Here is a 27,876-nt window from a genome sequence, read left to right as displayed (position 1 = left end):
AATTCCATGAGTAAAAAGAAACAATTTCCTAATCTCACATTTTATTTAGTATTTGTATGCGGTTTATAAATGAAAATAACAGTGCTAGGTGAAGAATACAAGAAAAAAGGAGTCATTGCATCACTAGCAATACTTATATCGTTTCTGGAGTCTGACGGACATAAAAGAGCACCCAGACGAAGGTTGGCCAAGCCCTTGCTGGATATAACGAGGAGAAAATGAATTTAGCTATAGATTAAGATGAGAAAATATACAAAAATTAGTTGAGAATGGATGAAGAAACAGTTGAAAAACTCCTAAGGAAAATAAAACGTAGGATAACAAAGAAATTCTTGGATTGTATTGAATTGCACCATGTCAAGCTTTCTTTATCAAAATCCAACTAAAAAGTACCATACGTACCCCAAACGTACTCGGAAAAACCTTTTTTAAAAACATCCCAACCGAGGAAACGAATCATATATCAAGGCCAACCAAAATGAACTTAATCTAACATTAAAAATTATAATGAAAACATAAAAAAACTTGCCACAAGATCATTTTCACATGTTTTTAAAGGTCTGTAAAAAGTATTAAAGAGCTCCGACTGCAAAACTGATACACCGGAGCGATCGACTGTTGAGAATGACGGTCTATTTAACGAATAATTTTAATTTAGTTAGGGACAGTTATGCAGAGTTTACACGTATCAAGTAACTAAAGCAAGTTACTAAAGCTAGTAACTACAATTTAGGTCCGGTTTTTTAGCGAGTGTCTACATTTTGATAAGTATTCAGGTTTAGTTGTCATTTAGTACTGTGGAATCAAACATGGCTGAAAAAATACGTGCAGCAATACGAACATAAATATCTTCTGATCCTGCTCCCGACTTCTTCAAATCCCTTATTTTTTTTTCTTGAGAGTAAGTTGGCCTCAACGCCCGTATTTTTCTTTATACGCCGAATACCGAGCTTATTTATTTTTATAAATTGCAGCCCTTGTGTTACATAGGCATATCCTTTCGCAATATTCTTGTACAAACTTGTCGCTTCTCTTTAACGATTCATTTTAACACGCTACCGAATCAAATAAAAATAATCCCATCACTATGTACTAATGAACTAGACTAAACCAACCTGTTTACACTCATTTAGTCGGCGTTATAGTTGCCGGAAAGCAGTGGTGGGAGAAACTACTTGCTCAAGTAAATAGAAATTGTTTCTATTCAATTGAGTAAACAACTTTCAACATTATTGTTATCTATAGAATAAATAAATAATCAATATTATGAATTTCTTTCTATTTCGTTTAGTTTATTGCTTTGAGATTTCATACACTGCACCCAGCTACCTTTATACTGCCAACCAGGTATCGTACATCCACATATAAGTGGCCTACCCCTTACCTAAGAAAAATGTGTTATATAGCGAAAGGAAACTAAACAATAAACCCAAAGCATTATTGTGACAAACATTTATTAATTTAGTGTATATTAAAACAAAATTGTAACGCTAGAGCTGCATACAATACAGAAAAATAAAGTGTTCACAGAAATGGATTCTTACCTTTGAAACACCAGTAGGTAAATAACCAGAAGCTCAAGACATAAACGTAACTGGTTAATATAAAAACTTTTTGAGAAAGTTAATGTCAGAATGTGTCTACCAACATTAAGGTATTTTTCTTGATATATATAAAGAAATTCAAGTGATACGTTTTACAGATTTCATCTTAATTATTGCACTACATCTCTATGTCATTAGAGTCCATATTGTTTCATTTAAAAGGTTTACCACCATTCTTAGAAGAAACTCGTTTAAAAATTTGCAAAGGTACATGAACTTTCGAAAAATATACCTCATGTAAAATATAAGGTAAGTGAATGTTCGAAAAATATACTGCAAACATTCAAGATCGATTTATAAACTTGAGGTTCCGTTTGTTGTCCACTTTCGAAGTTACTGGCAATATCTTTCATACATTTAAAGAAGTATGACTTTTTTGGTCGAAGTATTTGTTTCGATATTCATTCTTTTAGTTTTTTTTTTTCTCTTTGAAAGCGAACCGAATATTTCGCAAAGAGGCCAAAGAAAAACAACATGTAGTATCATATGATCAGTGAAAACAAATTTGTTTGGCTTTTCCTATTTCCTACGAAATATTCCAACTCCAATCATTTTAATTGGGAAAGAAAGGTGAATCGTAAATGGTCATAGAAATTGGAAACGTAACATCGTGTTTATGATCGGCAGTTATAGTAAATTATAACGTACTATCTGGAATGAATATCTTTTTGTGAATTCTAAAGTAATTTTGTATATTATTAGTGATAAATTTTTTTTGAGATATCATTTTGTGGAGTTTCGAATTAATTGTTTTATTAAACAAATATCAGGGGAATAGACAGTGATATGTTTAATAACGTGTGAATTACCAGCCGCATTAGGAGGCTTGAGCTTAACAAATCCCGTTCGGCTTTTAGGATTTCCCGATTTAGTCGATGCACTTCAGTCGGGGGAACCTCTTGACAAGAATGAACACTGGGATCACTTGGAAATAGTTAGACAGAATGAGAGACAACGAAGAACTGATGTTGAAAAACAATTAATTAAGCATCGCAGTGGTTGGCTAAACTTCTAAGACTAACTTATAGTACAGACCTTTCAGCAGAGAAATTTCGGGATGCCCTGATACTGGGGTATGGCTACACTCCCCCTGATCCCCTTAAAATTATTACAGATCTTTCATGCCCTCAACCGCAAGAGGAGGAGCCTTGTTAAGAGAGGACATGGTGGCGTTCGAGACGAGACAGCTATATTTGTCGAAGTAGGTGGAAGGGGTCTGGGAAAGGAAGAGGCCAGCGTTATTCGATAATCACTGCTGACGCTGCCTCATACCTAGCCCCGTACAGCCCAGGCCACTGCAATTGAAAAGCATGCCAAGTACGACCGAACGCATTGGATCATTCATCACCTTTGTCTGTTCAGCATATTGGGCGCTTCACGCGGAATCTAAAGCATTTTTAAATAGAACAGCTACTGCACTCATTGTGAAGTAGAAAAGTGGCGTTCGCAAATACTAGGATGGATTCGCATACGTATTCTAATATTGAAGGCGGTCTTTCTGGGAATTCGAGAAACCCGGAAAAACGTTCGAGCACTTGTGCTAAAGATGAGATCGTCTTTCAATGTGTGCATCAAACTATTTGCAAAATATCCGTAATCTATTTTCAAGAACTAGACAATTGTCCATTCTAAATAAACTTAATTACCACTGTATTGAATGACTTTAATGAATCTTATACCATTAGTTCGAGAAAATGGATCTCGCATCAATTTTTTGGAAGATGGAATATTGTCCCTAATCTAAAATATATTTTTGTTAATCAATCGTCTTGGAAAAGGTGATAATATTGACTCAAAACTTTTGACATTTTTATTCGATATTAATGTTGTTGGTGAGCTAAAGACCGAAATAGGTCGAAACATCAATATTTTTAACTTTGTCAGAAACTAATTTTCAATCAAAAGAGACCTAAAATCAAAATGATTTAGCAAGAAAAACATATAAAAAGGTCAAAGAAGTGAAGATCTAAAATATATCAAGACTCTATTATTGAATTCTCTACTTACAAGCACTACTTGTGCAATTGAAATTTGAATATTTCACGCTCATATCCTTCTGCACGTACTAAAAAATTGAAGACGTCAAAATGGTGGGAAATTCTATGCCCCATAACATGACAAAATTAGATTAAAAAAATTTTTAAGTCTTAACTCTTCAAAAATTTCAAAATTTGTTACATTTATGCGGCAAGTATATATAAAATTAATAAAATCATCTTGATATATGGGAGTATAGAAGTGCTTATGTGATAAAATACTTTTTTTTAAAAATGAAAAATGTCATGGCGGTAAGCACAGTAAAGAGCGATTAACAACATTGCTGGCAACAAACATGACAGGCTCTGAAAAACTCAAGCCATTAGTTATAGGAAAGGCTAGAAAGACTCGGTGTTTTTCTGGTTGTGAATCTCTACCACTAGACTATAATGCTAACAAGAAAGCCTGAATTATAGCCGAAATATTCATTAGTAAGTAAATGAATAAAGAGAAACGAGAAATATTACTTTTCATTGACAACTGTACAGCTCACAACATAATTCCGCCATTGAAAGCAGTGAAAGTTAAATTTTTTCCACCCAATATAACACCTAAGGTACAGCCCTTAGATCAAGGCTTAGTAAAAAATTCCAATCAAAGTAAATTTGTTAGGAAACTAATAGCAAATATGAAATAACATCTATTAATGTACTACATGCAATTAGGATGATAGACAAGTCTTGGAGTGTATCTGAAACTACAATATCAAATTGTTTCACTGAGGTTTTTCGATGCCACAAGAAGAAGCTTCGGAAGAGCCCTTGAACCGGACGCTGACTGGAATAGACTTCCAAACACAGAAGTGCAATTTGAAGATTATGTGACATATGATGAAGGTCTAGCTACTACTGGAACACTAACTGATACTGAAATCTTCGACATAGTTAATCAGAATATAGATAAGGATGACATTAATGAAAATGACGTTGATCATCCTGATTCAGCAATAACAAAGAAAGAAAGAGCTGCAATCAACAACCTACGAACCTTTGTTGGAAGATATGATGATATCGAGGATTATCTATTCAGTTCATTGTTTGAGCTTGAAAAAATAGTTGATAAAAAATCTGCAAATTGTTTAAATCAGAAGAAAATAACGGATTTGTTTAGTGTACACTTCACTTCATTAATTTTTAATAGGTAAAATATATATGCATATTATAAAAAAAGGTGAATTATTATTTAAATTTGACACCACGAGTCGAAAAATATAAAAAATGTACGAGTTATAGAGATAAAATGTTGATATTGTCAATTTAACCGTAACTCTTCCTCTGCCAATTGAACCACATCTCGAAATTGTTAATATCCATGAAATGAACATCAGAAGAATGTAACGAGTGATTTTTTTGCTGGTATCTTTTTGGCAACATTATTTTTGACAGATCACGCAAGAATCGTGTCTTGTGTCATTGTCAAACTTGTTCCGTTTGGTCTAAAAGTTAATCATTAATCGACTTACGAACGAACAACGCTTGGAAATTATTGAATTTTACTATCAAAATTCATGCTCGGTTAAGATATTATGGGCAGTTTAGTCGGCCTACTGAGGGAACTATTCGGAAGCTGGGACTAAATTTCGAACCCAGTTTACACTATTAGACAATAAACCACTAACACGCAAACAAACAGTGAGGACCGAAGAATATATCGCGGCTGTATCCGCCAGTGTTACTGATGACCGTGAAATGTCGATTCGCCGCCGTTCGCAGCAATTGGGCCTCTGTTACTCCACTACGCGGAAAATTTTGCGAAAGGATTTGGGTCTTTTTAATATACGGCTTTAATATACGGCTGGAGCAGGAATTGAAGCCACACGATCTCCCATAACGTCTAACATTTGGTGAATGCGCGCTGGCAAAGTTTGAGGGAGATCCACTTTTTTACCGAAAAATTGTGCGACGAAGCTCATTTCTGGTTGAATAGATACGTCAACAAGCAAAATTGCCACATCTGGAGTGAGGACCAGCCAGAAGCTTTGCAAGAGCTACTAATGCATCCCGAAAAAGTCACTGTTTGGTGTGGATTATGGGCCGGTTGCATCATCGAACAGTACTTCTTCAAAAGCAACGATGGCCGGAATGTTACTGTGAATGGCGAGCGCTACCGTGTGATGATTGACGATTTTTTTGTCCAAAATGGGAAAATTGGACATTCCTGACATATGGTTTCAACAAGACGGTGCCACATGCCACACGGCACGCTGAAAATGGCCAAATTTAGAGCCGCCTTCGGTGAACAGTTCATTTCACGTTTGGGGCCCGTCAATTGGCTGCCTAGATCGTGTTATTTAACGTCTTTAGACTATTTCTTTTGGGACCATGTTAAGATTAATGTCTACAGTGATCCAGCAACGATTGACGCACTGGAAGCTAGTATTGAAGCATTTATCGTTAAATACCGGCCAATTTGTTGGAGAGAGTGTGTCAAAGTTCGACATTGCGCATGGGCTTTCTAAAGCGGAGAGTAATAAAACCTCATTAGGTATGCATAGGAACCAAAGAGTGATCCAACGAATATTTAAGCCACTTTCATAGCTTGGCATTGATTTCATTGTAAAATTCTTTTTTTTTATCAAGTGCAGGTAGTACCACCCGGGTTGGTGTCAATATATGAGTTTAGCCTATTGTTATCCATACACAAACACTGAAAATAGTGTGTCAAAGGCGTGTCAGTCGGATACTCGTAAAAAAGAAAGCCGAAACTGAAATAGGATTGGAATTAGGCAGAGGTACTAATAGAAGATTAAACGGTACCTGATAAACGCAAAACGTAACTGTATAATCTACTACCTAAGTAATACCTAGACAATATTTCGATATTGACACTTCAGGCCAGAAAACATACTTTTCTTAATTCTCTTACGCAATTACTTAAAATTTTAATATTACAAACAATACTATTTCAAGACCTACACCTATGGCCGACACCGAAATTGAGCCGAACTGGACGAAAATTTTATTACTCAATACCTTTCTGAAATAGACTATAGTATGTTTACCAAACGGCGCAAATGTTTGCCCGTTCAGGCATGATATTTGAGTTAGTAGAGGCCACGAAACATACTTTTCATTGAAAGAGCATCCCTGAAAGTACAATTTGAAAAATTTTGAAAAAATCGATAGCTCCTAAAAAAACACGAAAAGACAATGATGTACCAAAGTGCATTGATTTCTTTCAAGAAGGCTTAATTCGCCGCAATCTTCATGGAATGTATGCAGAACAAAAAGTGCCAACCTTCACGGAAACTTCCAGGAAACTAATGGTGAGATTAATTGTTCCACTAGAACTTTGTGGCGTACTATACGTCGTTTTTATTCGAAATATTTCATCATACACCCAGTAAAGGGTGGGTTGATGGTTAAAAAAATTACACGAAAGCTCCGTATAATAAAAGTAAAACAGTAACTATTCTAGATGCAGGGTCAAAAGAAGGATGGATACCAGAAATGTCTGTTTTCGGCAGCAAAGAATATTTCGGATTTTATTTGTCAAAAGAATAAGATACCGGGTTCCGGTAATGGAAAAAGTGAAATACCTCGGCTTCCACCATATTATTCAATTGATTTTTTATGGCATAAATTAAAATCTAATGGACGTGCTCATAATAATACACCTACTTTAAACAGTTGTGTGGTCAAGTTGTTGAAAATGGAAATTAAAAATGTAGTTCAGAACCCGTAAAAAAATTGATTTTCAAGATAGTGGCGATAACTAAATTGAACTAGATAATATCTACTAATAAATAAAATATAATTTATTTATTAATATATTGTCTATCATTTGGTAGATTTAAGATTAAAATTCAACAGTCCCATCATATTCAAATTTGAAACCCAACAATGTAAACCAAATTGTGAAAAATACTATGAACAATTAATAATTTCAGGTCTGAAATTTGCAGAGAGCAAGTTTTTTGACTATACTATAAGGAAAATGCCAGTTATTATAATTTATGACTTTTGGGTCTTATCGAATTTAATATAGGTTTCAGTAATAAGGGCAATTTCTTAGATTGTGAAAAATACTATTAACAATTAATAATTTCAGGATTATAGAATGGACCAAGTCTGAAATTTGAGGGTAGCAAGTTTTTTGACATATGCTTACAAACACTCGCTAACAGCATCTTTCGAAGGACCTTAAGGTTAGACACACATAAAATCACATCTAGTATTTCTTTCTCAAATTTTATGATAGAGGTTCTGGACAATCTGTACCAGAGTAGATGTCTAGTAAAACTAGAAATAACTAGATTGAAAGTAATTCAAAAACAACAAATATCATAGATTATGCTAAAAAGTTGATGCGAAAAAAATGAACCGGCCTAAAGAAAAACGAAAAAATGTTATAAACATTTTTTATGGATAACTAATAGGAAAACACGAAATAATTCTGGAAAGCTCCTTTGTATATTTATTGGCATAGTGGAGGTAGAAGAAAATCTTGAATATTATGTAAGCAGGAATCATTTCAACGGTTGATAATTATAAATTATAATACTTTTTGAGAAAAACTGATTGCTTTTAAATTTATTTTTTTGCAATCCTTTTAAAGGTCTTTTGCAGAAATATTGTAATTATCATTATATAGCTTCTTTTACTGTAAAGAAGCCATTTGTAAATTCAATTCGTGCCAAACTCCACAATATCTAGAAAATACCAACAACGGAGTTGTAGATGGCTTCAGATAAAAAATAATTACGAAACACGGAGATTTTCTGATAAAAACGTATCACCAACAAATTTCTTTATATTTAATATAAATTCAAAAATTATTGTCCGCTGATCCAAACCGTTACGCAAATTAAATTAGTATTGATAATTTCATGCATATTAAGATGACATCTGATTTCATAAGTGAATCGTCAATTTTCAACCTCTTTATTTTCTGGTGTTTTACCTACCGTTACCACAAAATGAAAAGACGGAACCTTCGCTAGACAAGTAAATAAGGCTTGGTGAAAATATTTTCGACATTCTGAAAAAATATGTCCACCATATATAGTTAGTATACATACAAAACTACCTTCCTTCGGTTAGTACACACCCACTCCAGACTCCAGACAAATTTCAATAATTACATAAAATTTGTAGAAATCAATCCCATCCTTTAAATGGAAAAGGTTCAATTCAAAATATCTGAAAAGAATCTTTCGAATATTGAAAATTAAGTATTAAAAAACCAGCTGTTTTTGTTGTGGATATACATTTAAGGATTTTTTCCAGGCCTTCCCTTTTATTTACCATCAACCCTATTTTTTTAATAATTTTAGAGAGCTTTTATATGAATGTTCAATAAAAAACTAAGTAAGTAAGAATTTTAAAAAAAATACATTGAAAGAATTTATAAATTAATAATATGCTTTGAAATTTTAACGGTGATTATTTAAAAAAAATCAATAGGATAAATTAATAAAAAATAAATACACTATTAAGCTGTAGAGAAAACAACGATAAGAAAAAAATAAAAATTTTGTTTTTGTCCGAAGTTCGAAATTTCTAGAATTTCCAGAATACTGTTTAGCGAAAGAAAAAATAATAGATGTAAAGTGTAGTACGAAGAATAATGCACATCAGTTGATAGACTGCCAACTACTGATGTCACAAACAAATAAAAAAAACAAGTTCATTTAAGGGATACGTAGCTTTGTCTAAAACATTGTACATATAAACTGTAGTAAATGACTTGTATATCAATAGACAAATCTCCACAGTCTAGTCTATAAATGCCGATTCATAAACTTGACTTTCCGTTTTCCGATGCCGTTGATGGTTGTTGTTACAAAATTAAAAACATTGAAGTGCTTAAGACCATTCAGAGTTGCCGTTTGCCGATCGGTCTGCCGTTGATAACTTTCAAAATAAACGAATTTTATCTTTTTCCGTCGGCCGTTCGTAGATATTTTCGTAGCAATAGCAAAATAATCCATCACACGTTTGCGTTTGTCACGTGATTTTGACGTCTAATGTTAGAGCATGATGTTGGAGTTATTTCTTTTTCTGTTGGCTCTTCGTTATTCTCCATAATTTCATTCATAAATACCGGACTACAAACAAAAAAATATCCCGATTTCATTCGTCGAAAAGAATAACAAAATTTTAGGTTAACGGCAACAACGTCAATTTTATGAACAGGGTGTAGAATTTCCTACGAACGTCAAACGGCAAATGTCACCCGCGAACGGCAAACAGATTAAAGTTTATAAATTGGCCTTGTAAGTTTACATCGATGTTTATTCGACATACTATTACTAAAATTATGTGTATTAGTCCTTCGATCTAGAATAATATTCAGTTCCTTGTATGTAAAGAATTAATTAGCCCATAAAACATTTCAAATCATAAACAGCTTCAAAAAATAGAGTTTGGTTTTTCGCTTATCGCTCTTGAAATTTAAATATTTTCCAATTTTTGAAAACACGGCTTAAAGACGAGAAAATTCACTAAAAAAGTTCCAGATTCAAGAAAAGTACCTCCATTATTTCTAATTATAATTTAACGCGGAAAATCGCCCTCCACGTGTCATTAATAGGTTGCGAACACCGCCTCGAAAGCGAAAACGTCAATTAGAAAAAATTTTTAAGGTACTTATAGTGAATTTAAAGATCCAAAAAATATATAGTATAACTCAACACTTTGAAGAATTTGTTCCCGTTGGAATTTTCCTTTTATGTAAAGAATTAATTTGCCCATAAAACATTTCAAGTCATAAAAGTTAAAGAGCTTCAAAAAATAGTGTTTAGTTTTTCGCTTATAGCTCTTGAATTATAAATTTTTTCCAATTTTTTAAAACAAAGCTTAAAGACGAGGAATTTCACTAAAAAAAGTTCCAATTCCTGGAATTGTACCTCCATTATTTATAATTATAATTTAACGCGGAAAATCGCCCTCCACGTGTCATTGTTAGGTTGCGAACACCGCCTCGATAGCGAGTACGTCGATTGAAAAAAATGTTTAAGGTACTTATAGTGAATTGAAAGTTTCAAAAAAAATTAGACTATAACTTCAACACTTTGAAGAATTTGTTCCCGTTGGAATTTTCCAACAAACCAGACGATTGTTAATCAACAAAATTTTCTTCTGAGCTAAAAGAATGTTTGAATAACTGTTAAAATTTTTTCGCTTCCTACGTATGTATATACAGTTAAAACCCGTTTTCAGTTAATTTTAGTTTTGACTAAGGAAAACTAGTTCTCACAAACCTCTTCAGTTGAAACTAGTTTTTACTAATAAAAATAAAGTTAACTAAATCTTTGTATGGTGTCAATTGAAATAAAATTTTATAGTCCGTATTATAATTGTATTGTAGACTTGAATTCACTCTCAGATACAGCTTTATCTCTTCGCAGTTCAACCGAAATGTCATCCACCGGCTCAGGTGGATGGTAAGGTTTCGTAAGATTCTTCTGGAAAAAATATTGTGTTTCTAAACACGGTTTGTACAAAAAAAACCAATTTGCCACGAAAAATTCTGAAGCTTTAGTGTTCTACTAGAATAAAATTTTGAAATAATAAATTTTTCAATGGGAAACACTGTTTCCCTTTAGTAGAAATCCCAATGAAAGATAGTTTCAACTGAAAATTCTAAAAATATATTAAAAAAAATAGTTTTAACGCCGAGGATACTAGTCGACACTAGTATTGACTAGCGAAAACAACTTTTAACAGAATAGGTTTGAGAAAACTAATTTTTCCTTGTCAAAACTAGAATTAATTGAAAACGGTAACATATATATATATACAAAATAAGATAGCGTCGTAAAATATTTAATATTTTTTTCTAGTTCAAATCAAAAAAGGGAAAACAATAATGTTAAAATTTTTTAACTATATATAAATATTTTGAAACTTTTATGACACAATCTTTATTTTGTTTTTTATACTTTCCGTTAGTTAAGAAAGATCAAGAAAGTATGCGAAAATTTCGTCAATTAACAAACGTTTCATTTGTATAAAAACTGATTTAGACAAAAAATTCGAACAGAAATAAATTCTTCAAAGTGTAAAGATTATATAATATTTTTTTTAATTTCTCCGGAAGGCTATTTTTAGAGATAACTCTAAAATTATAAATAATGGAGGTTTAGTTCCAGGAAGAAACTTTTTTTAAAAATTCAAAAATATTTATTATTCACGACCTTAAGCGAAAAACCAAACCCTATTGTTTGAAGTTGTTTAATTGTTTATAACTTATAACTTTAAAAAATTTTTATGTGCTATTCAAGTTTTAACGCACATCATTTCGGATAGAACGAGTTAATCCTCATAATTTTAGTAATATTTTATCGAATTAACACCGATTTGTACTTCTAGACTAGACTATAAGAACGTTACAACAAAATTTTGATTATCTGGAATATATACATTTGAACGCAACGTCTTGAAACTATTAGATAAACAGTAATTCCAAGAATTTCATTAGATTTAGAACAAACATTTTTAATGTGAAATTTGGGGAATGTGAACATAAAGTTTCGCAGATATATTAAGAGATGCTCAACAGGTATTAAATATTAATTTTGAAAATAGTAGAGAGAAAACTTTATCTCATTTCCAGGGAATAATTTCAACATATTAGACCCATGGATAACAAGCGTAACAAATGTATGTGCAAGAGAGCGAATGCTAATGAAAATAGTAGGCGTTTTATACGAGGCTTGTCCATAAAATATGGTTTCCAAGGAGCTTCGGGATTTGGTGAGATTGGCTTCCTTTCTCCTAGTTCCCATCACGGCGAGCGTTCATTCTTGATTTGGTAGCCGCGGAAGACTAAGCTTCCATTTCATTCTCACGCCAGGTGTGAATTATGCTCTATGATTCGTTTTCTGCGTGTAAAATACGTTCCTCCGGTGGGCATTCATACCCAACTGTGTAAAGTGAATGAGGAAAATTTTATGAGTGTGCAACATGTGCGCGAATAGTGCAAAGAATCCAAAAAAGAAAGTACAACCTTAATTTGGAACGCGTTTCACATTCGAAGAAGAGCTGAAAAAAAGAGGTTTCAAGCTATCTTCGCGGCGGCAGACTCCTACGACTTATAAAGAAGATGGTATACCGCATGGAAAAGTTTTCCAAAAATATATTATTCAATGATAATAAAAATGTTTTTTATTGCGAAGGGATTCCTAGTTTATGGACAAGCCTCGTACAACACATATATTTCAAATCTTTATTTTCGTTCAGGATACCAAAACAATATTTCTTCTACAGAGTCTTAAATCTTGAATTATTATATACAGTTCCTGAGTAATAAGTAAAAGTCCGAACTACCCGAGAGGTGTACACAAAAATACCTGTAAGCCTGAACAATTAACCAAATAACGAAACTCTAATGAAGATGATAGAATATACACTGCTAATAATGATTAACAATGGAATAAGAGAATAAGATGAAGAGTTTAACGTAAAGAAAACTATTGGAACAATAAAAAAAACATAAAGGAATGAAAAATTATGTTACAAACATAAACCTTGTTAGTGAGTTAGATGAATCTCTCACAAACCTGTCAACGAGGACTAAGTAAATTATTGAACTGGCAGAGGTTGATTTCTCATAGATATTTGTATAATCTGCCTCATTGTTTTGCACATGTATCTCTAAGTCTTACCTAAAACACTCACTGTTCCAAATATGTTCATCCAGTCCCGATGTAAAATGCAATAAGTTCTATTAATAAATGTGGGTAAGCCACTATTTTTTTTTTAATATTGCAAATTGAAATTATTGATTAATACTTATATATTATTGAAATGTTAATTGAGTATTTCAATTTGAAATACTAAAGTTTGCACCAATACATCCTGTAATAAAATAATCAAATGAACACAGAACAAAACATCACTTTCAAATTGAATTAATTTTTCAGAAAATTTATTTTAGTCAGTTAAATGATTGTGATCGCGATATCAATTATTGGATCAGTACCTACATGAACGTGATATTTCAAAAAATAATTATTTTTTATTCAACGTTTTTGCTATATTAGTACAGTCATTTGGTTGGATACATTGAGGTTACCTGGAAAGTTTTTCGGGAGTTTTGAAAATTAGCAATTTCATAGATTTTGACGTACTTTTTTCGATTTTCAACTTTTCCACTTCATATCTTTGCTGTTCGCGCCGCCATATAGGAAAAATGAAGCTTAAAAGCAATTTTTTTATTATAACCCCTTTCCGACGCATTTTACAGAAAAAACATATTTATACAAAATGAAATAAACTTTTCTACAATTTATGTCATAATTTTTTTACTACAATCAATAATTTCGGCGTACGAGCGAGTTAAATAACTCAAATCACAACTTTTTAAGAAGCTATTTATTAACATTAAATATTAATAAATAAAGTGGTTTCAATAATCTAACTACTATACTCGTTGGAAGTGAAAACTATTAAGAACATACTATGCGCGTTTATGCTCTCTGAAATACTAATCCTATTGTATATAAAAACTATAATTAATTATATTTATGGTCGTTAGAGTTACATCGAGACAAAAATAAGGGTAAGTAATTTGATAAGTTGATAGAACTTCAAGTGTCTAAGGGACATATGGAACCGCTTAAGTAAGACGTTGAGGACGGTTAGTTTACAATAAATCTTAACGAATATAATAGATAAATTAGAATTATGATTCTTCACAGTCACATTGATGTAAGACAGAAATTAGATAATCCGAGATAATAAGTTAATGGAATATAAAATAAGAGACATATTGTATAACTTAATATATGGTTAACACATTTCAAATGATTCCCATCAGTAGTGGCGAGATAATTCGCGTAATATTTAATTGAAACTCCTCATATTTCAGAATTTTCAAATATAAAAATTATAATGAGGTTAAAAATTGTACTGTATATTAAAAACCCGGCTGACTATGGTCTGTCTCTTGATGTATAAAGGAATGCGTCCCTTCTGTGTCAGGCCTCTTCTCACCCTTCTAAGAAACATCTGGCTCTAGCGGAGCTCAATAGAAATATTTAGTCTTAGTCTTCAGTAAATGTTCATCATTTCACAGTGTCGTTTGCATTTCCAGAGCCAAGGCTTCTAATGAAGTAAACTCTTTTATTTCGGGTGATACATTGCAAAAAAATGAAGGAGAAAAGATTGGAAACTTTTCGTAAATCAAGTGTAAAAAGAAAAAACAATAAATACAAACTTTTAGTGGTAGTAGTAGTAAAATCGATGTGTGTCGAAAGTGATATAAAAATGGCAGCCATCTTTAAACTTTCGACACCATTCACGCACAACACCATCACTCATGAAGTTTTCCCCATACACACGACTCATTCTCTGATGGATTTCTACAGTATTATGGCCTTCAGCCTGTAGAAAACGAATCACACTTCGCAATTCACACTTGACGGAAGCATCAATAGTGGTGAGCATGTTTACGTGGCGTGCTGCTTATATAACAGCAGAGTTTATACCTAAGCAAAAGCAGACTCGTTTATGTGATCGTAATATTGTGTATAGTGTGCGTAAATTATCGATGAAAACAGTATTTCAGAGCTTGCTCAAGCTCGTAATGATGATTGGGGCAATCGTTGAAAGTCTTGAGCAGATTAAAGATTTAGACGCAGCCGATATCACAATTGTTACATGAAGAAATTGTACCAAACGCACCCAACTAAAAAAAGAATAAAAAGTCTATATGCAAACGACATTAATTCTGCCATGCAGTACATTTATTCATATCTCGAAGAGTGTCAGTTTTCTCTGGACAAACTAATGGCCAAAATTAGGTAATCACCATCCACACATAAAAACAGTGAAAGCACAACTATTAAGAAAATATGTTGATATTTTTATTACTGTCACTTCTAATAAGGCGCATGTGGTTTACTTTAGAAGTACAGGGTATAAATGATTTACGTAAGTGTGGTACAATGAAAAAAAGTGACAATATAGAAAAACGTAAACGTATTGTAAAGGTAGAAGCAGTTACAGAGGATATTCAGTCTAAGATGTACAAAACAAAACATTATCCTCAATCAGACAAAGCTGATGATCCCATCGTCGATGATGCAGAAGAAACTTCCGTGGTTGATATTTCAATCAGTACTGAAGACGATGAAAGCACAATACCTGGTCTGTCAACAACAATAAAGCAACGGAGATTCAACTAAATTTGGAAGTAGTGAGTCAGATATGGATTAGGCTTACTAGAGGTACCACAAAAACAAGCCGCTTTCTCTAACTCATGGTGGTGTGGAAATGAGTATTTCTGCTCAAACTTGTGTTGAACTACACTTTACTGCGCTCGTACGCCCAAACTATTTTTTGGGAAAAAAAAAAATTGTTATAAAATTGTTGATGGACGGAAAAGCCATGTTAAGCACTCTGTATGATTCTCTGATCGATGAAGGATATTTGGTAAGTCAATCTTACAACTAAATGATGAATTATTCTAGTTTAAGACATGAGATAAATAAATAAATAAAATAAAATAATTATCTATAAGAAAGGAAAAACAGCAGAAGATATATCAGAATGTATTCAGGAGAATACAAAGAGCTCATTTTGCGAATCTGAAGCTCCTATAAAACAAACTAATATTAAGAAGACTTATGACAGTGAATGTTAAGTGATGACACAAAAACCCCAAGAAAGATTAAGAATATTTGAAAGAAAAATTATCAGAAGAATATATGGAGGAATTATAATGATCGTAAAGGACTGAAAAATTCAGTATAATAGAAAAGTCGATTAAATACTAGGCTATGAAAATATCGTACGATTCATTACAGCCCAGAGGTTAAGTTGCTATGGCCACATTCAAAGAATGGAGGAAAATCGGATACTTAAGAGAATCATGCATACCAAAATATACAGCAGTAGAAAAAGAGGCAGAACGCTTATCAGATGGACTGATTAAGTTCATGAATGAACAATGAATCTGAATGGATGGGAACATTGGTAAAGAACAGAGCAGTTTGGAGCTGAATTGTCGAGGAGGCCAAGGCTCACACCGAGCTGTAGTACCAATTGGTAAGGTGAGATATATTGAGTCGAATGTTTTTTACTTGATATTTTTGTTTCTACTCCGCTGTTTTTTTATTTTTTCTTTTTTCGAATTTCTGAAGAATAAATTCTTCAATTATAAATATATGTCCCGAGAAAATTAATTCTCTAATCTTTTTTCATGTCATGTTTCCAACGATTTTAAACTAACTCGATGTTTGTTCACTTTAATCCCGTGTTTTCCTCCCCTAATAAACTCCCAAGTATTTTTATATTTGATGCGTAACAAAAAAGTTAGTTTATTCACACTTATTGGATAAAGAAGTTGAAGCAGCAGAAATAAAACTTTCTTAATACCTCCAATTAATGATATAGCGATCACCACACAATAGGATGTGTTGCATTTATTAAAAATATATTGGAAAGTTAGAATTTTGTTCTGAAAAATATTGAACCATTCGCCAACACCACTCCAAAAGTTAAAATAATGAATGTGAAAAGCATAACACCAAATCGTATTCAGATATCTAGCGAAAGCTATGCAAGAGGCTTAATCTGAACCTACAGCCGATTCCGTCTTCCGACAAAAATAATAGCTATTAGTATTTTTGAAGTTGACAGAATCAGTTAATATATATATAAATCTATAACTAAGTAAACTAAAACCCAATATATAATAAAAAAAATAATAATAATAATAAATGAAATAAGTATACACCATGATTTGTACAATGTTTCTTAGTCTACTTTCAAAAAAAAAATCTATATGAACCTTAAATCTAATGATAGGAATGTGGTAGATAAAAATCATGTTCCTGGATTTGTGATAATGAGGAATTAACACAATTAAAATGTAATTTCATTTGGAAATGAGAAAAATATTATGAAAGAAATCGTAATTCGTAAATCGTAGTTTCACAAATTAATTATTTGAATATGTTAATTTTACTTACAAGTAACAATCATTGAAATTTTAATAAATCTGTTATTTCACAAATATCTTACTAAAATTTTTATCTGGATTGATATAATGCTCATTTGAGATAAACTATACACCAACACTACTAGCTCAAAATGTTTAAAATAATACCCAATTTAACGAATATTCAATCAAAATTTTCACAGTGTAAGCTCTCATTTGATTTAAGGTTCTGAAATATACCCTTCTCCATCTATTGACAACAATGACAATCGACTTCCGTCAACCAAAGACAACCCTTAATTAGTGAAATAAAGTATATTTAATAAATATAGAAATAAACAAAATAGTTGCCTTCAGTTTCAACAACTGTCCTAAAACCATAAGTTTTAAACAACAATTACCCAATCCCATTCTATAATCATTAGTCGCAGACATTTTTTGTTATGACAAAAGCCTTGTAAACATGGAATATAGGGGACCAGTTATATAGAAAAATATATAATTTCAACTTCTATAATGTAAAAAGTATTTAAACAACAATTGAATAGTAACCAGACGATTTTTCCTGAGCATAATTTCACTCATTATTTTTTATATTTTTGTATTGAAGAAATTTTTTTATAAAAACATCCTGTAGATGCTTTCTATTAATTTATTTTTATTACATTTTACCCCTATACTACTTATCTTCAATAATATGAAATAAGTTGCCGTTACTGGGAAAGAGTATTTTGTGTGGCAGTACAAAACTAGTAACAGCTTTAAAACCATAAGTAACAAACTACCTAGAAATCTGAGACGCAATAAATAAGTATAGTAATCATCGATTTCTCCTCTTGGTTTTTCCAAATAAATATTTGATAAGAGCAATAGAAAAGTACAATTGAAAATAAAGTACCAATATCACTTCAATTCACATATCTTGCAATATGAAAATATAAAAAATTAAATGTCTCATACACGTAAAAATCGACCTGATTCTTTTCAAGCAAATAACAAATTCGGAATGTAGTTTTATCACAATTGTTGAGTACCAGTCTTGTATTATAGAGATTATAACTAATAATATAAGGTGGCAACTCAGGGAATCTCCCTGTAATATAAGGAATCGATTATGTCCCAGAGTTTGGATGCATTTGTTGAATAATTTTTACACCAAAACGAACTTTTTTTTTGTGGACACGAATTTTTATTAGGTTTTTTTTAATATAGTGTGTCAAAAAATGTTATGTACCATTAAGAAATATAGAATTTTCATCAAATATTTTTGCTGGATATTCCGTAAAATGTATTTCAATATATCTTAGGGTGGTCGATGAAAATTAAATTTTTTGCGACGACCTCTAAAAACTCCTTTTTAATAATCTTTTTTTAATTCAAAACAATACGATCTAAGTTAATATTTTGATATAAAAACAATGGTAACCACAAACACGAGCTTTGTGATTATTTTTATTTGTTTTGATGTCCCCTCATTAAAAAAAATATTATTTTGTTTCAGTCACTTTTTGTTTTTTTTGTGACAGCTGTATATTCTTTTGTAACCGCATTCACGTGTTTTTGTTTGAATAACTTAATTTAGGCGACTGTATAAAAATTGCGTTTATGTGTGGAAAATTAACTTTTACTTCTCAGGGAAAAGTCACGCCAGTAACTTTTTCACTGTGACGCTCTACTACAGTCGAGCCATTAAGGCTTTCCCAGCATGCTACGTCCCATTTTAGTAGATCTAGACGAATGTTCCATGATGCGGACCCATAAAATGTCTTTAATAATTATAGAAGTACTCATTAAAGTTGCGATTGGTTATTTTCTTTCATGAAGTTTTCGAACTTTTATAATTAATTTGATTTTTATATTTTTCAATCAAATTAACGCTAAAGTGAATTATTTCCAATAAATGTGAAATGTCAGTAGAAACAATGATTGTTTGAATGAAAACTTAAACCTAACAGATGTAGAAATACTCAGCACAAGAAGTTTTGATGGAAGAGGCCAGCATACCACGACTCCACCGCATGAAGCAGTGAAAAGTGCTATTTAGACTATTTTCGTTCTCATCTGTGTCACCAAGATGAATCCGGGGTTCCATATATATGTTGTGTAACGTGTGTGAGAATTCTATTAGGTTGGATTAAACAAGAATCCAAACATTTGCCTTTTGGTGTACCAATGATTTGGACGGAACCAAAATATCATTTAAGTGATTGTTATTTGTGATTGATCCTAATAAAAGGCGACAACACATTTTCCAGTATCCAAACATATCATCGACCAATCCTACATAGTGCCGAACTGCCTGTGCCAAAGCCTCCAAAGTCATTATTGAGTTTCCAGTCCAAAATTTGTACGTAATTAACCCGATAAGGTATCTCAAGAACCGTCAACTTCAATAGAACCGCATTTATTGAATCAAAGGGATATTTAAACGATTTGGTACGTGATTTGAATATGTCAAAAAACAAGATGAGCTTTTGGGGAATAGATCAAACGATTTGAATTTACTTTATCCTGGTACGAAAAATCCTTACTTCCGACATCGTGACGATGAAATGAAACCTTTTCTAAAGCAGATGATTCAGTCTATTGTAATAACATTCCTGTAATGATGAATTTATTGAATTTTGAATATGATCCAAGACACTAGCGATTGTTCATTGACTCCTCAAAAAGTAGCTTGGAAGCAGTGTTGCTATACAACGGAAACAAATGTCCTTCAGTGCCGGTTGCTCATGGTACTGATATGAAAGACACTCACAAGAACATGAAGTTCCTTAGAATTGATGCGACGTACAGTAAATTCAGTTCTATGTGAAAATAAATCATTAAGGGAGGTGTGTCGAGATTTTGTATTAAGTAAAACTCCATTATCAAGATTTATTGAACGAATGGAGGATAATCCTGTAAATTTGATATTTGACTATGGTACTCCAAGAGAGATATTTAATAAAGAACAAGAAGGCATCCTCGCAGAATACTTGTTCAAACTTAAAATGATCCTTTAGCGAACCCCGACGATATACTTTTACCACTGTTGCATATAAAAATCGACCAGATGAAAAATTTTGTAAAAGCCTAAAGATGGCAGTGGATTCTTATAACTGAAAGAAAAATGTCCCAAACTCAGCATGGCAAAAATTAACGAGGGAATATTTGTTGGTTCACAAATTCAGGAGCTAATGAAGGATACAAACTATGAAAAAACCTGAATGATCTAGAAAAAGTAGACTGGAAATATTTTGTGAATGTTGTCCAAAATTTCCTAGGAAATCATAAAGCGGAAAATTACAAATCATAGCTATTTATTGAATATTAAGGAATATTTTTAGTGTTGTGATCACTATAGTTTTTATAAAAATATATGTCTTGATGTCACAAAGAAACCTGATGTGTCAATTTTTTTCCATTGATATTTTATTGTTTAGTGGTCATAGTAAATTCAACATTTGGTATAAGTTTTCGTATGACAAAAAAAAGTTGTTGACCAGTATCTTATAAAATTTGGAAGAAGTATTTTTTTGAGATTTAAAAATAGCTAACGATGAAACGCCTTCACTGTTATTATAAAGCTTTGTAAGGAGCTTAATATACTTAGTCATTTGAGGTCATGATTTAATTTTTCTTCTATTTTTGGGCTTTTTCTACGTCTGTGAGTAGTTACTTATAAGTTATAAATGATTTTCATGAATATGCATAAAAAATCATTATATGCGCATGCTCTGGATGTCTCCTTTGAAGGCCCAAAATTTTCTCGCATTCATACGTCTATAGTTTCAAGATAATTTAGTTGGCGATATTCGTATCATATACTTTGTATAAATTATCAAATAAATATTACAATAATCAAAACATTTAGGTATATATTCCAAAGTGTTGTTCTTGAGTGTTTATTGTTTTTAATTGTAAACTGAATTGTATCTTTTATTAAAAGTTATGAAATACTACACACCCTTAGTGAAGTCTTACGTGAGGTGTGAAGAAATCTAAATATTAAAATGAAATTTGTACTTATGGAATTTTTAATAAAAATATCAATTTGAATATCTTTCATTTTTTATTTAATAGACAAAATGAACTGGGAAAATTTCTCAATTTAGATTTTTGTTTATTGTTATTTCGATCAAATATTTGTTATTTTTATTAATATTAGTTCTACAATTTCTTAAAATTCGAATAAAATTATATTTTTCCTGAAAATTACAAAAATGATTATACCGAAAAATTAAATCAGATCATGTAAAGGCACTTGTTTTTTTTTAATTATTAAAAAAATTCCCAGTATTCCTTCATAAAAAAAGGTTTGTTTTTGGGAGTATCTCAAATAATTTAATTTTCAACGACCACCCTAATATATCTAAATCCAAAATTTTCATATTCTTGATTTAAAAGGCACTTTGTAAATATTAAATATACAGTCAGCACAAGAAATGGGGACGAAAATAGCCATAAAATATGAAGATAAATAATTAAGTTATATAGAATAATTGTTTGCTTAAATGCAGTAAATGAATTATTGCTTTAAGAAAACTATACCAAAAGAACACAAAAAGTTTTAATTAAGATAAATAATAATGTAATACAGCATTGAAGTAAAAAATGTAAAGTCCTTACGAAATACAAACAATAAAAAAACAAGTCATCATATTGCTGCAAATTGAGGATGGTATACAACAAAAATAAATCCAAAAACGTAATTTTCAACGGGAGATTTCCGATAAAACATCAGGAGACACATAATAGAAAACAAGAAATTAAGTAGCATTATTATAAAGTAGATAAACCAAAAGGATAGAATCAGATTGCTTAAGCTACTTTGTCACGTGAATTAAAAAAGGGGGTCAATAAGAAATATCGAAAAACCGCATAAATATGAAATCCAATAAATCGCAGAAGGGATCCTTAGAAATGGCAATAGCAATATCTTTATTGTAAAGCATAAAAATTAAGGCACGTTGTACAAATTGTAATTTATCCTGGAACCTTCATGTTTTCGGCAAGTACAATACTGTTATAACGTTTTACATATCATTGAGGACTTTCATAAATGTTTTTAATTATAGTCTAAAGTAATGAATAAAAATCATCATTTTCGTGAAAGAAACTTAAGTACATTAATATTTATTGTCTCAAATGCGTTTTCCATTTTATATAACACAAAAAGGAATAAGTCATTTGCAGCAAAAACAAAATATTGGAATTTAGTTATTAAATAGCTCAGGAGGAAATAGGATATTACCACATTTTTCTTAAGCATATATACCAAATTTATCAGAAATACACCATTTTATCAAGACTGGGGGATCCATAATTATGTGCATCAATTTATAGATCTAAGGGTAAATCCAAAAGTATTTTTTGCAGTACACTTTTCCCTAAAATTGAAATATAATAAAAGTATACCCTTCTAGAAGATGACCGTAATGAAAGATGATAATCTTATATGAGTACTGAAACTTGTCTATCTAATAGCATTAATATACGAAAAATAATTTGTATAAGAAAAGGACAACGTACTGAGAAAAATATTGTAACAAAAAAACTTATAATAGACAAAGATAACAAAACATCTGATATTTTCGAAGTGAGCAAAGAAAGAATCAATCTAAAATTCCCTGGTATAATCATTAACAGAGACTGTAGCCGTATAGCCGATGAATATCCACTACTCTTATACATCATATTTCGAATCAACAACTCTCCAAATATCATAATCTTGAATGTGAATATGAATGGAATGAAAAGTGCTTCTGCATGAAGTGTGTAAAGTTATTTTTGTTGAAAAATCATATCTCTGATGAATCTAGTTCACTGTTGTTTCAAAGTTAAGTACATTTTAGTCTTCAGAAAGATTTCTCAATTAATGAACTCGAGTTTCCGAATTTTAAAAAATTATTTTACTTATTATTTCATTAATTAAATTCCAATATCGTGTGAAATACTTCATCTTATTTTGTATTGCAATAAACATATCATTTTGAGTAAGTATATTTAACCAGAGCATAAATACACAAAGAATATTCTGTACTGTGTAAATCTCAGTTTGTAGGTAATATACTCTAGATTCAATCCTATTATAATATCAATTATTTAATACAATTGTTTAGATTAATATGAAATTAAAATGAATTCTTGAATCAAATAACTTTATATCTAAAATTAATTAATATAAAGGGTGTTCATAAATTCATGCGATAAAATTCAGGAGGGGATTGTTCGTATGAAATTAAGATGGCTCTTTCATATAACAAAGTTTCCTCGGCCCAACTCTTACCGAGATATCACCCTTAACTGAAAACTAAACTAAAATTGAGTTTTTTATTTTTAAACATAAGTGGAGCTAGAAGCTTGAAATTCTGTAATTTTCGTGCACTCGCAAAGGACGATTATCTTTTGATATTCCTATTACATTGTAGAGGGTGAAATTAGCAGCAGCCTCTACTTTATTTAATACCAAAATTTTTTTTAAAGATGGAGTATTAAATTATAAATCAAAATCTTTATTTTATTTAAAAATATTTCTTATTCTTAAATTTTGTCCCAAAAGCAATAGCTACAGGGAAAAAAATAAACATAAATCATAATTTTTTTAATAGGTTGAGTGGAAAATAATAAATGTTGGAAATGACAACCTCTACCCTGTTTTTAATGTTTCTAAATAGAACAAGGATTTTGAGTTATAATTTTATTTCATAAAACTTCTTTTTGAAAAAAGTTTTGGTATGAAATAAAGTAAGGATTGCTAATTTCATCCCCGTATAATATCACAAGAATATTGAAAAAATACTCACAATCACACACTTTGCCAATTCACAAAAATTATAGAATAAAAAAAAATAGAAACTCAATTTTGGTAACCATCTTTTAAAAGTGATATTTAAAAGAAGAGTGGGATGAGGAAATTTTGTTATAGGAAGACCCATCTCAAATTGCATACGAGCAATCACTTACTGAATTTTGTAGCATGAATTTAGGAACACCTGTATGTCTAAAAGCTTTATAACTTAATATGAAATAACGTAAACTTAATATTATAAGTTAGTACTTCAAATAACTAAAAATAAATAAAAACAAAACTTTAAAACTCAATGAAAAATTTTGTAATAATAATTTGACAATAAATTTTGTCAAAAAAACTTACTTTATATTCTAAAAATTAAATATTGATGGAAGTTTTATTTCTTTTGTATGTAAAGATATTACAACGTAACATGAATATTAAAAGATGTGTCTTAAACATTTATTTTTAATAAGAAGGGACTTTTTGGCCGAATAGGTTAGTTCTGCTAGGTCATAACAAGAATAAGAAGAATTGTGCTACTGCTACAATATACTGTCACCTGTTGAAGTCGTGAAAAAATAAAAAACAAAGACTAACGAAAATAATAAAAAAAAATTAGTTAACTATCAAAAACGTGAGGTGCTTTGCATGTATTCTTTTATGAGACATCACGTGTACCAATGTCAAATAAAATATATTAATTGAGCCGTTCCATATCAAAACTCACCTCATTCATTTTGGTGAAAATCGACACTAGGATTAAGCAACAGAAGACCAGCCAAAAAACCCTTGCTCACCAGAGAAAGTTTAGAAATTAAATTTTTTAAAACTATATCAATATCTCTTTATTGGAGTGGCCACCTAACACTCCGTATATGAATCCTATAGAACAAATATGGGACTATCTCAAAAAGAGGATTCGAAGTCATAGTCCCCCTGTTTCTAATCACAACCAGCTCACAGAGGTCGTTATTGAAGAATGGGAGAACATACCGCAAGCTTTTGTTGAACAACGATATCATCATGTCGCGACGTATGAACGCAGTGTAATGTAATGTAATGAGTAAAGGAGGGCCTACGCGGTATTAGGGTTGACCCATATGCGTTTATTCTCTTTTACTGATTTTTTGTCAATTTAGAAGTATGAGCTTAGCTTATTTATGCATTTCCAGCAACAACAAACTTTTATGGAAAAAATAATGCAAATTACTTAGTTCTATTTTGTGTTTATATTGTAAATATTTAGATTAAAGTGGTGCGTTAATTTTGTACAGGAGTTTATGTAGAAAAAACTGTTTTTCCTCATGTTTTCAAAATGGATTTATATGGAAAAAGGCCAATTTTGACATAGTATTCATCATTTGATATATAGCATCACTAGCTTTGACGTAAATTTTTTTGTTGATTATTCTAGTTTTATTTTAAATGTGCTGAAGACGATTTGGTTGTTCATAATAATTTTAACCCAAGAACATTGAGATTATTTCTCATTTTTTAGTTCAGTTTTCGAATAAAGCTCATTGCTTTAGTTTTTTATACACAATGGTTTTCTTGGTATAACATAACAAGGGGATATATCTGAAACCTACTATACCAAACTTCAATTTCTTTAATCTTGTGAATCTGGCATGGACTGTAGGAAAAATTCATAAAATTTCGATCCATCCGATATTTTTGAATCAGAGAAAATCCTATCCAAAAATTTCGTTACATACAGATATATGTAAATAGATAAATACAGGACTAATATAAAGTGTGTAAGAAGCACTACTTTAAGCCATAAGTTTATTGGAAAAATTGCTTTTTGAGAAAAACCAGTAGATTCAATTTTATTTTTTTCTCTACTCCAGCATCTGGTAGCATATTGCTTCATTCTTGTTTTTTAATAATGTAAAGTAACAAAACTAACTTAAATGGCTATAAAAGACCTCCTCACATAATAGCACATTCTGAAACAATTTTTCTCTATCAAAAATTCTAAAATTGTACGTTATTATCAATAACATTCCTTGATATTATAAAATTGTATTTAATTATTTACAACCATCAATATTATCAAAAAATATCAAAATTTGTGTTTATCTCAATAAAACTTTTCAACCTCATATAATAATTTCACAACCAGAGAGCTGCTTTTTACATGTTAGGATAGAATGGGGGATAAACAGGCAAAGAAGTAGGCGCAAAAGGCCTCTTAGCAGGAGTGGCTTGTTCATTAAAAGCATCCCCGTAGCTTCTTTTAACTGCCACGTGCGGTACCACCGGCATCACACCCGGCGTTTGCCCCTGTAATAACTGAGGATATAACATAGGAGGAGGTCTTTGCAATGCAATAGGAATTCTTGGAGGAATGATCATATAAGGATGAGTTGGGACCATAGGCATAAGAGGTACAGTGTGTTGAGGACTTTTAAGGACGGAATTAACTGGGACACCAGCAGCAGTCGACTGTGTACCGTTGGGAGACAATTGTGAAATGTTTTGACTGAAAAGGGCAAGATTTTGTTGCGCAAAGTGATTTATCAATAACATTTCATTTTGTGCTTGTTGAGCTTGGTTTTGTCGTGCCATTAAATTGTGTTGTGCAATAATTTGTGCTTGTTGTTGAGCGAATAACGCGGAATTGTCCCAAGTAAATTGATGGGGTGTATGCGTAACCAAACTCTGAGACATAGTAGTGGCCGAGGCCGTTTGAGGGGGAGGAGGGGGAGGTATATTAGTTGGTGGTAGAGGCGCTATTGGAGGTAACATACCGGGACTTAGAAGAGCTGGAGTTGCCTTCGCTGGAGAAACCGGTGCGGGTATCCCTCCAGTTAGTACGAGATTCATATCCTCACCAGAGCATTGGAATACTTCGATATACCGTTGTTTCTTACCAAATATCATGTAACGATGGTGTTTTTGTTGCGCCGTCATAAACGCCGATTGTTCAGAGTCCATTTGAATAAAGGCTTCACCACTGGGTTGACCCTACAACAACAAAAACTTAGAGTATTTAATTAAAGCAATAAGGAGTGTAATATTAACAAGGCCAGATAATGTAATTTTTCAATACATTTATGACAAATGGAAAATGGAGACTGGTTGTATTTGACGGGGCAAAAAGTCAATCTATGTGAAAATCCTGTTATCCAAGGCTTAAAGATTATACAAATATAAAAGTATATGATACATTTTTCAAGTCTAAGAAAACATTATAACATTAAATAAAGGAAATATTTTGAAAGACAAACTATTTTAATATTATTATAAAAGCTTCTTTTTGATCAATCTTTCTATGATCTTAGATAACGTGGGAAGGAGTGCAATTAGGCAATAATTCGATGATTGATTGACAAAACTACGACTCGTATTCACTTGTTTGTCTTTCGGTGCCTTCGGCAAGCTGTGATCGAGTTTTCCTGCGGTGCGAGACTCGCAAGTACCACGTGTTGTGTGACAACGGACGTTTGTCGATTTTTTTGGTCCGCGCTTAGAAAAAATATTATATATATAAAATACAATTTCACCAACCAAGTATGTGTGAAGGTTATTGCAATCAGACTTGTTTTATTTTATAGCTAATGT

At 31.5% G+C, this 27,876-nt stretch overlaps 1 protein-coding gene across 2 annotated transcripts in view; it reads right to left on the bottom strand.

Moving 5' to 3' along the window:
* LOC130894372 (RNA-binding protein fusilli) overlaps positions 1–27,876 on the bottom strand; it is a 187,994-nt gene that overhangs the window by 28,311 nt on the left and 131,807 nt on the right. Inside the window, exon 10 of one of the 2 annotated variants that reach the window (XM_057801149.1) lies at positions 27,063–27,279. In XM_057801149.1, coding sequence (XP_057657132.1) covers positions 27,063–27,279 — 217 coding nt within the window. Of the gene's footprint in view, positions 1–1,437; positions 27,280–27,876 lie in introns of those variants that run through there. The other variant, XM_057801148.1, reaches the window with a different exon arrangement.

This window comes from Diorhabda carinulata, chromosome 5, assembly GCF_026250575.1.
Source record: "Diorhabda carinulata isolate Delta chromosome 5, icDioCari1.1, whole genome shotgun sequence".
NCBI lineage: Eukaryota > Metazoa > Arthropoda > Insecta > Coleoptera > Chrysomelidae > Diorhabda > Diorhabda carinulata.
This window is presented reverse-complemented; position numbering and strand designations above follow the sequence as displayed.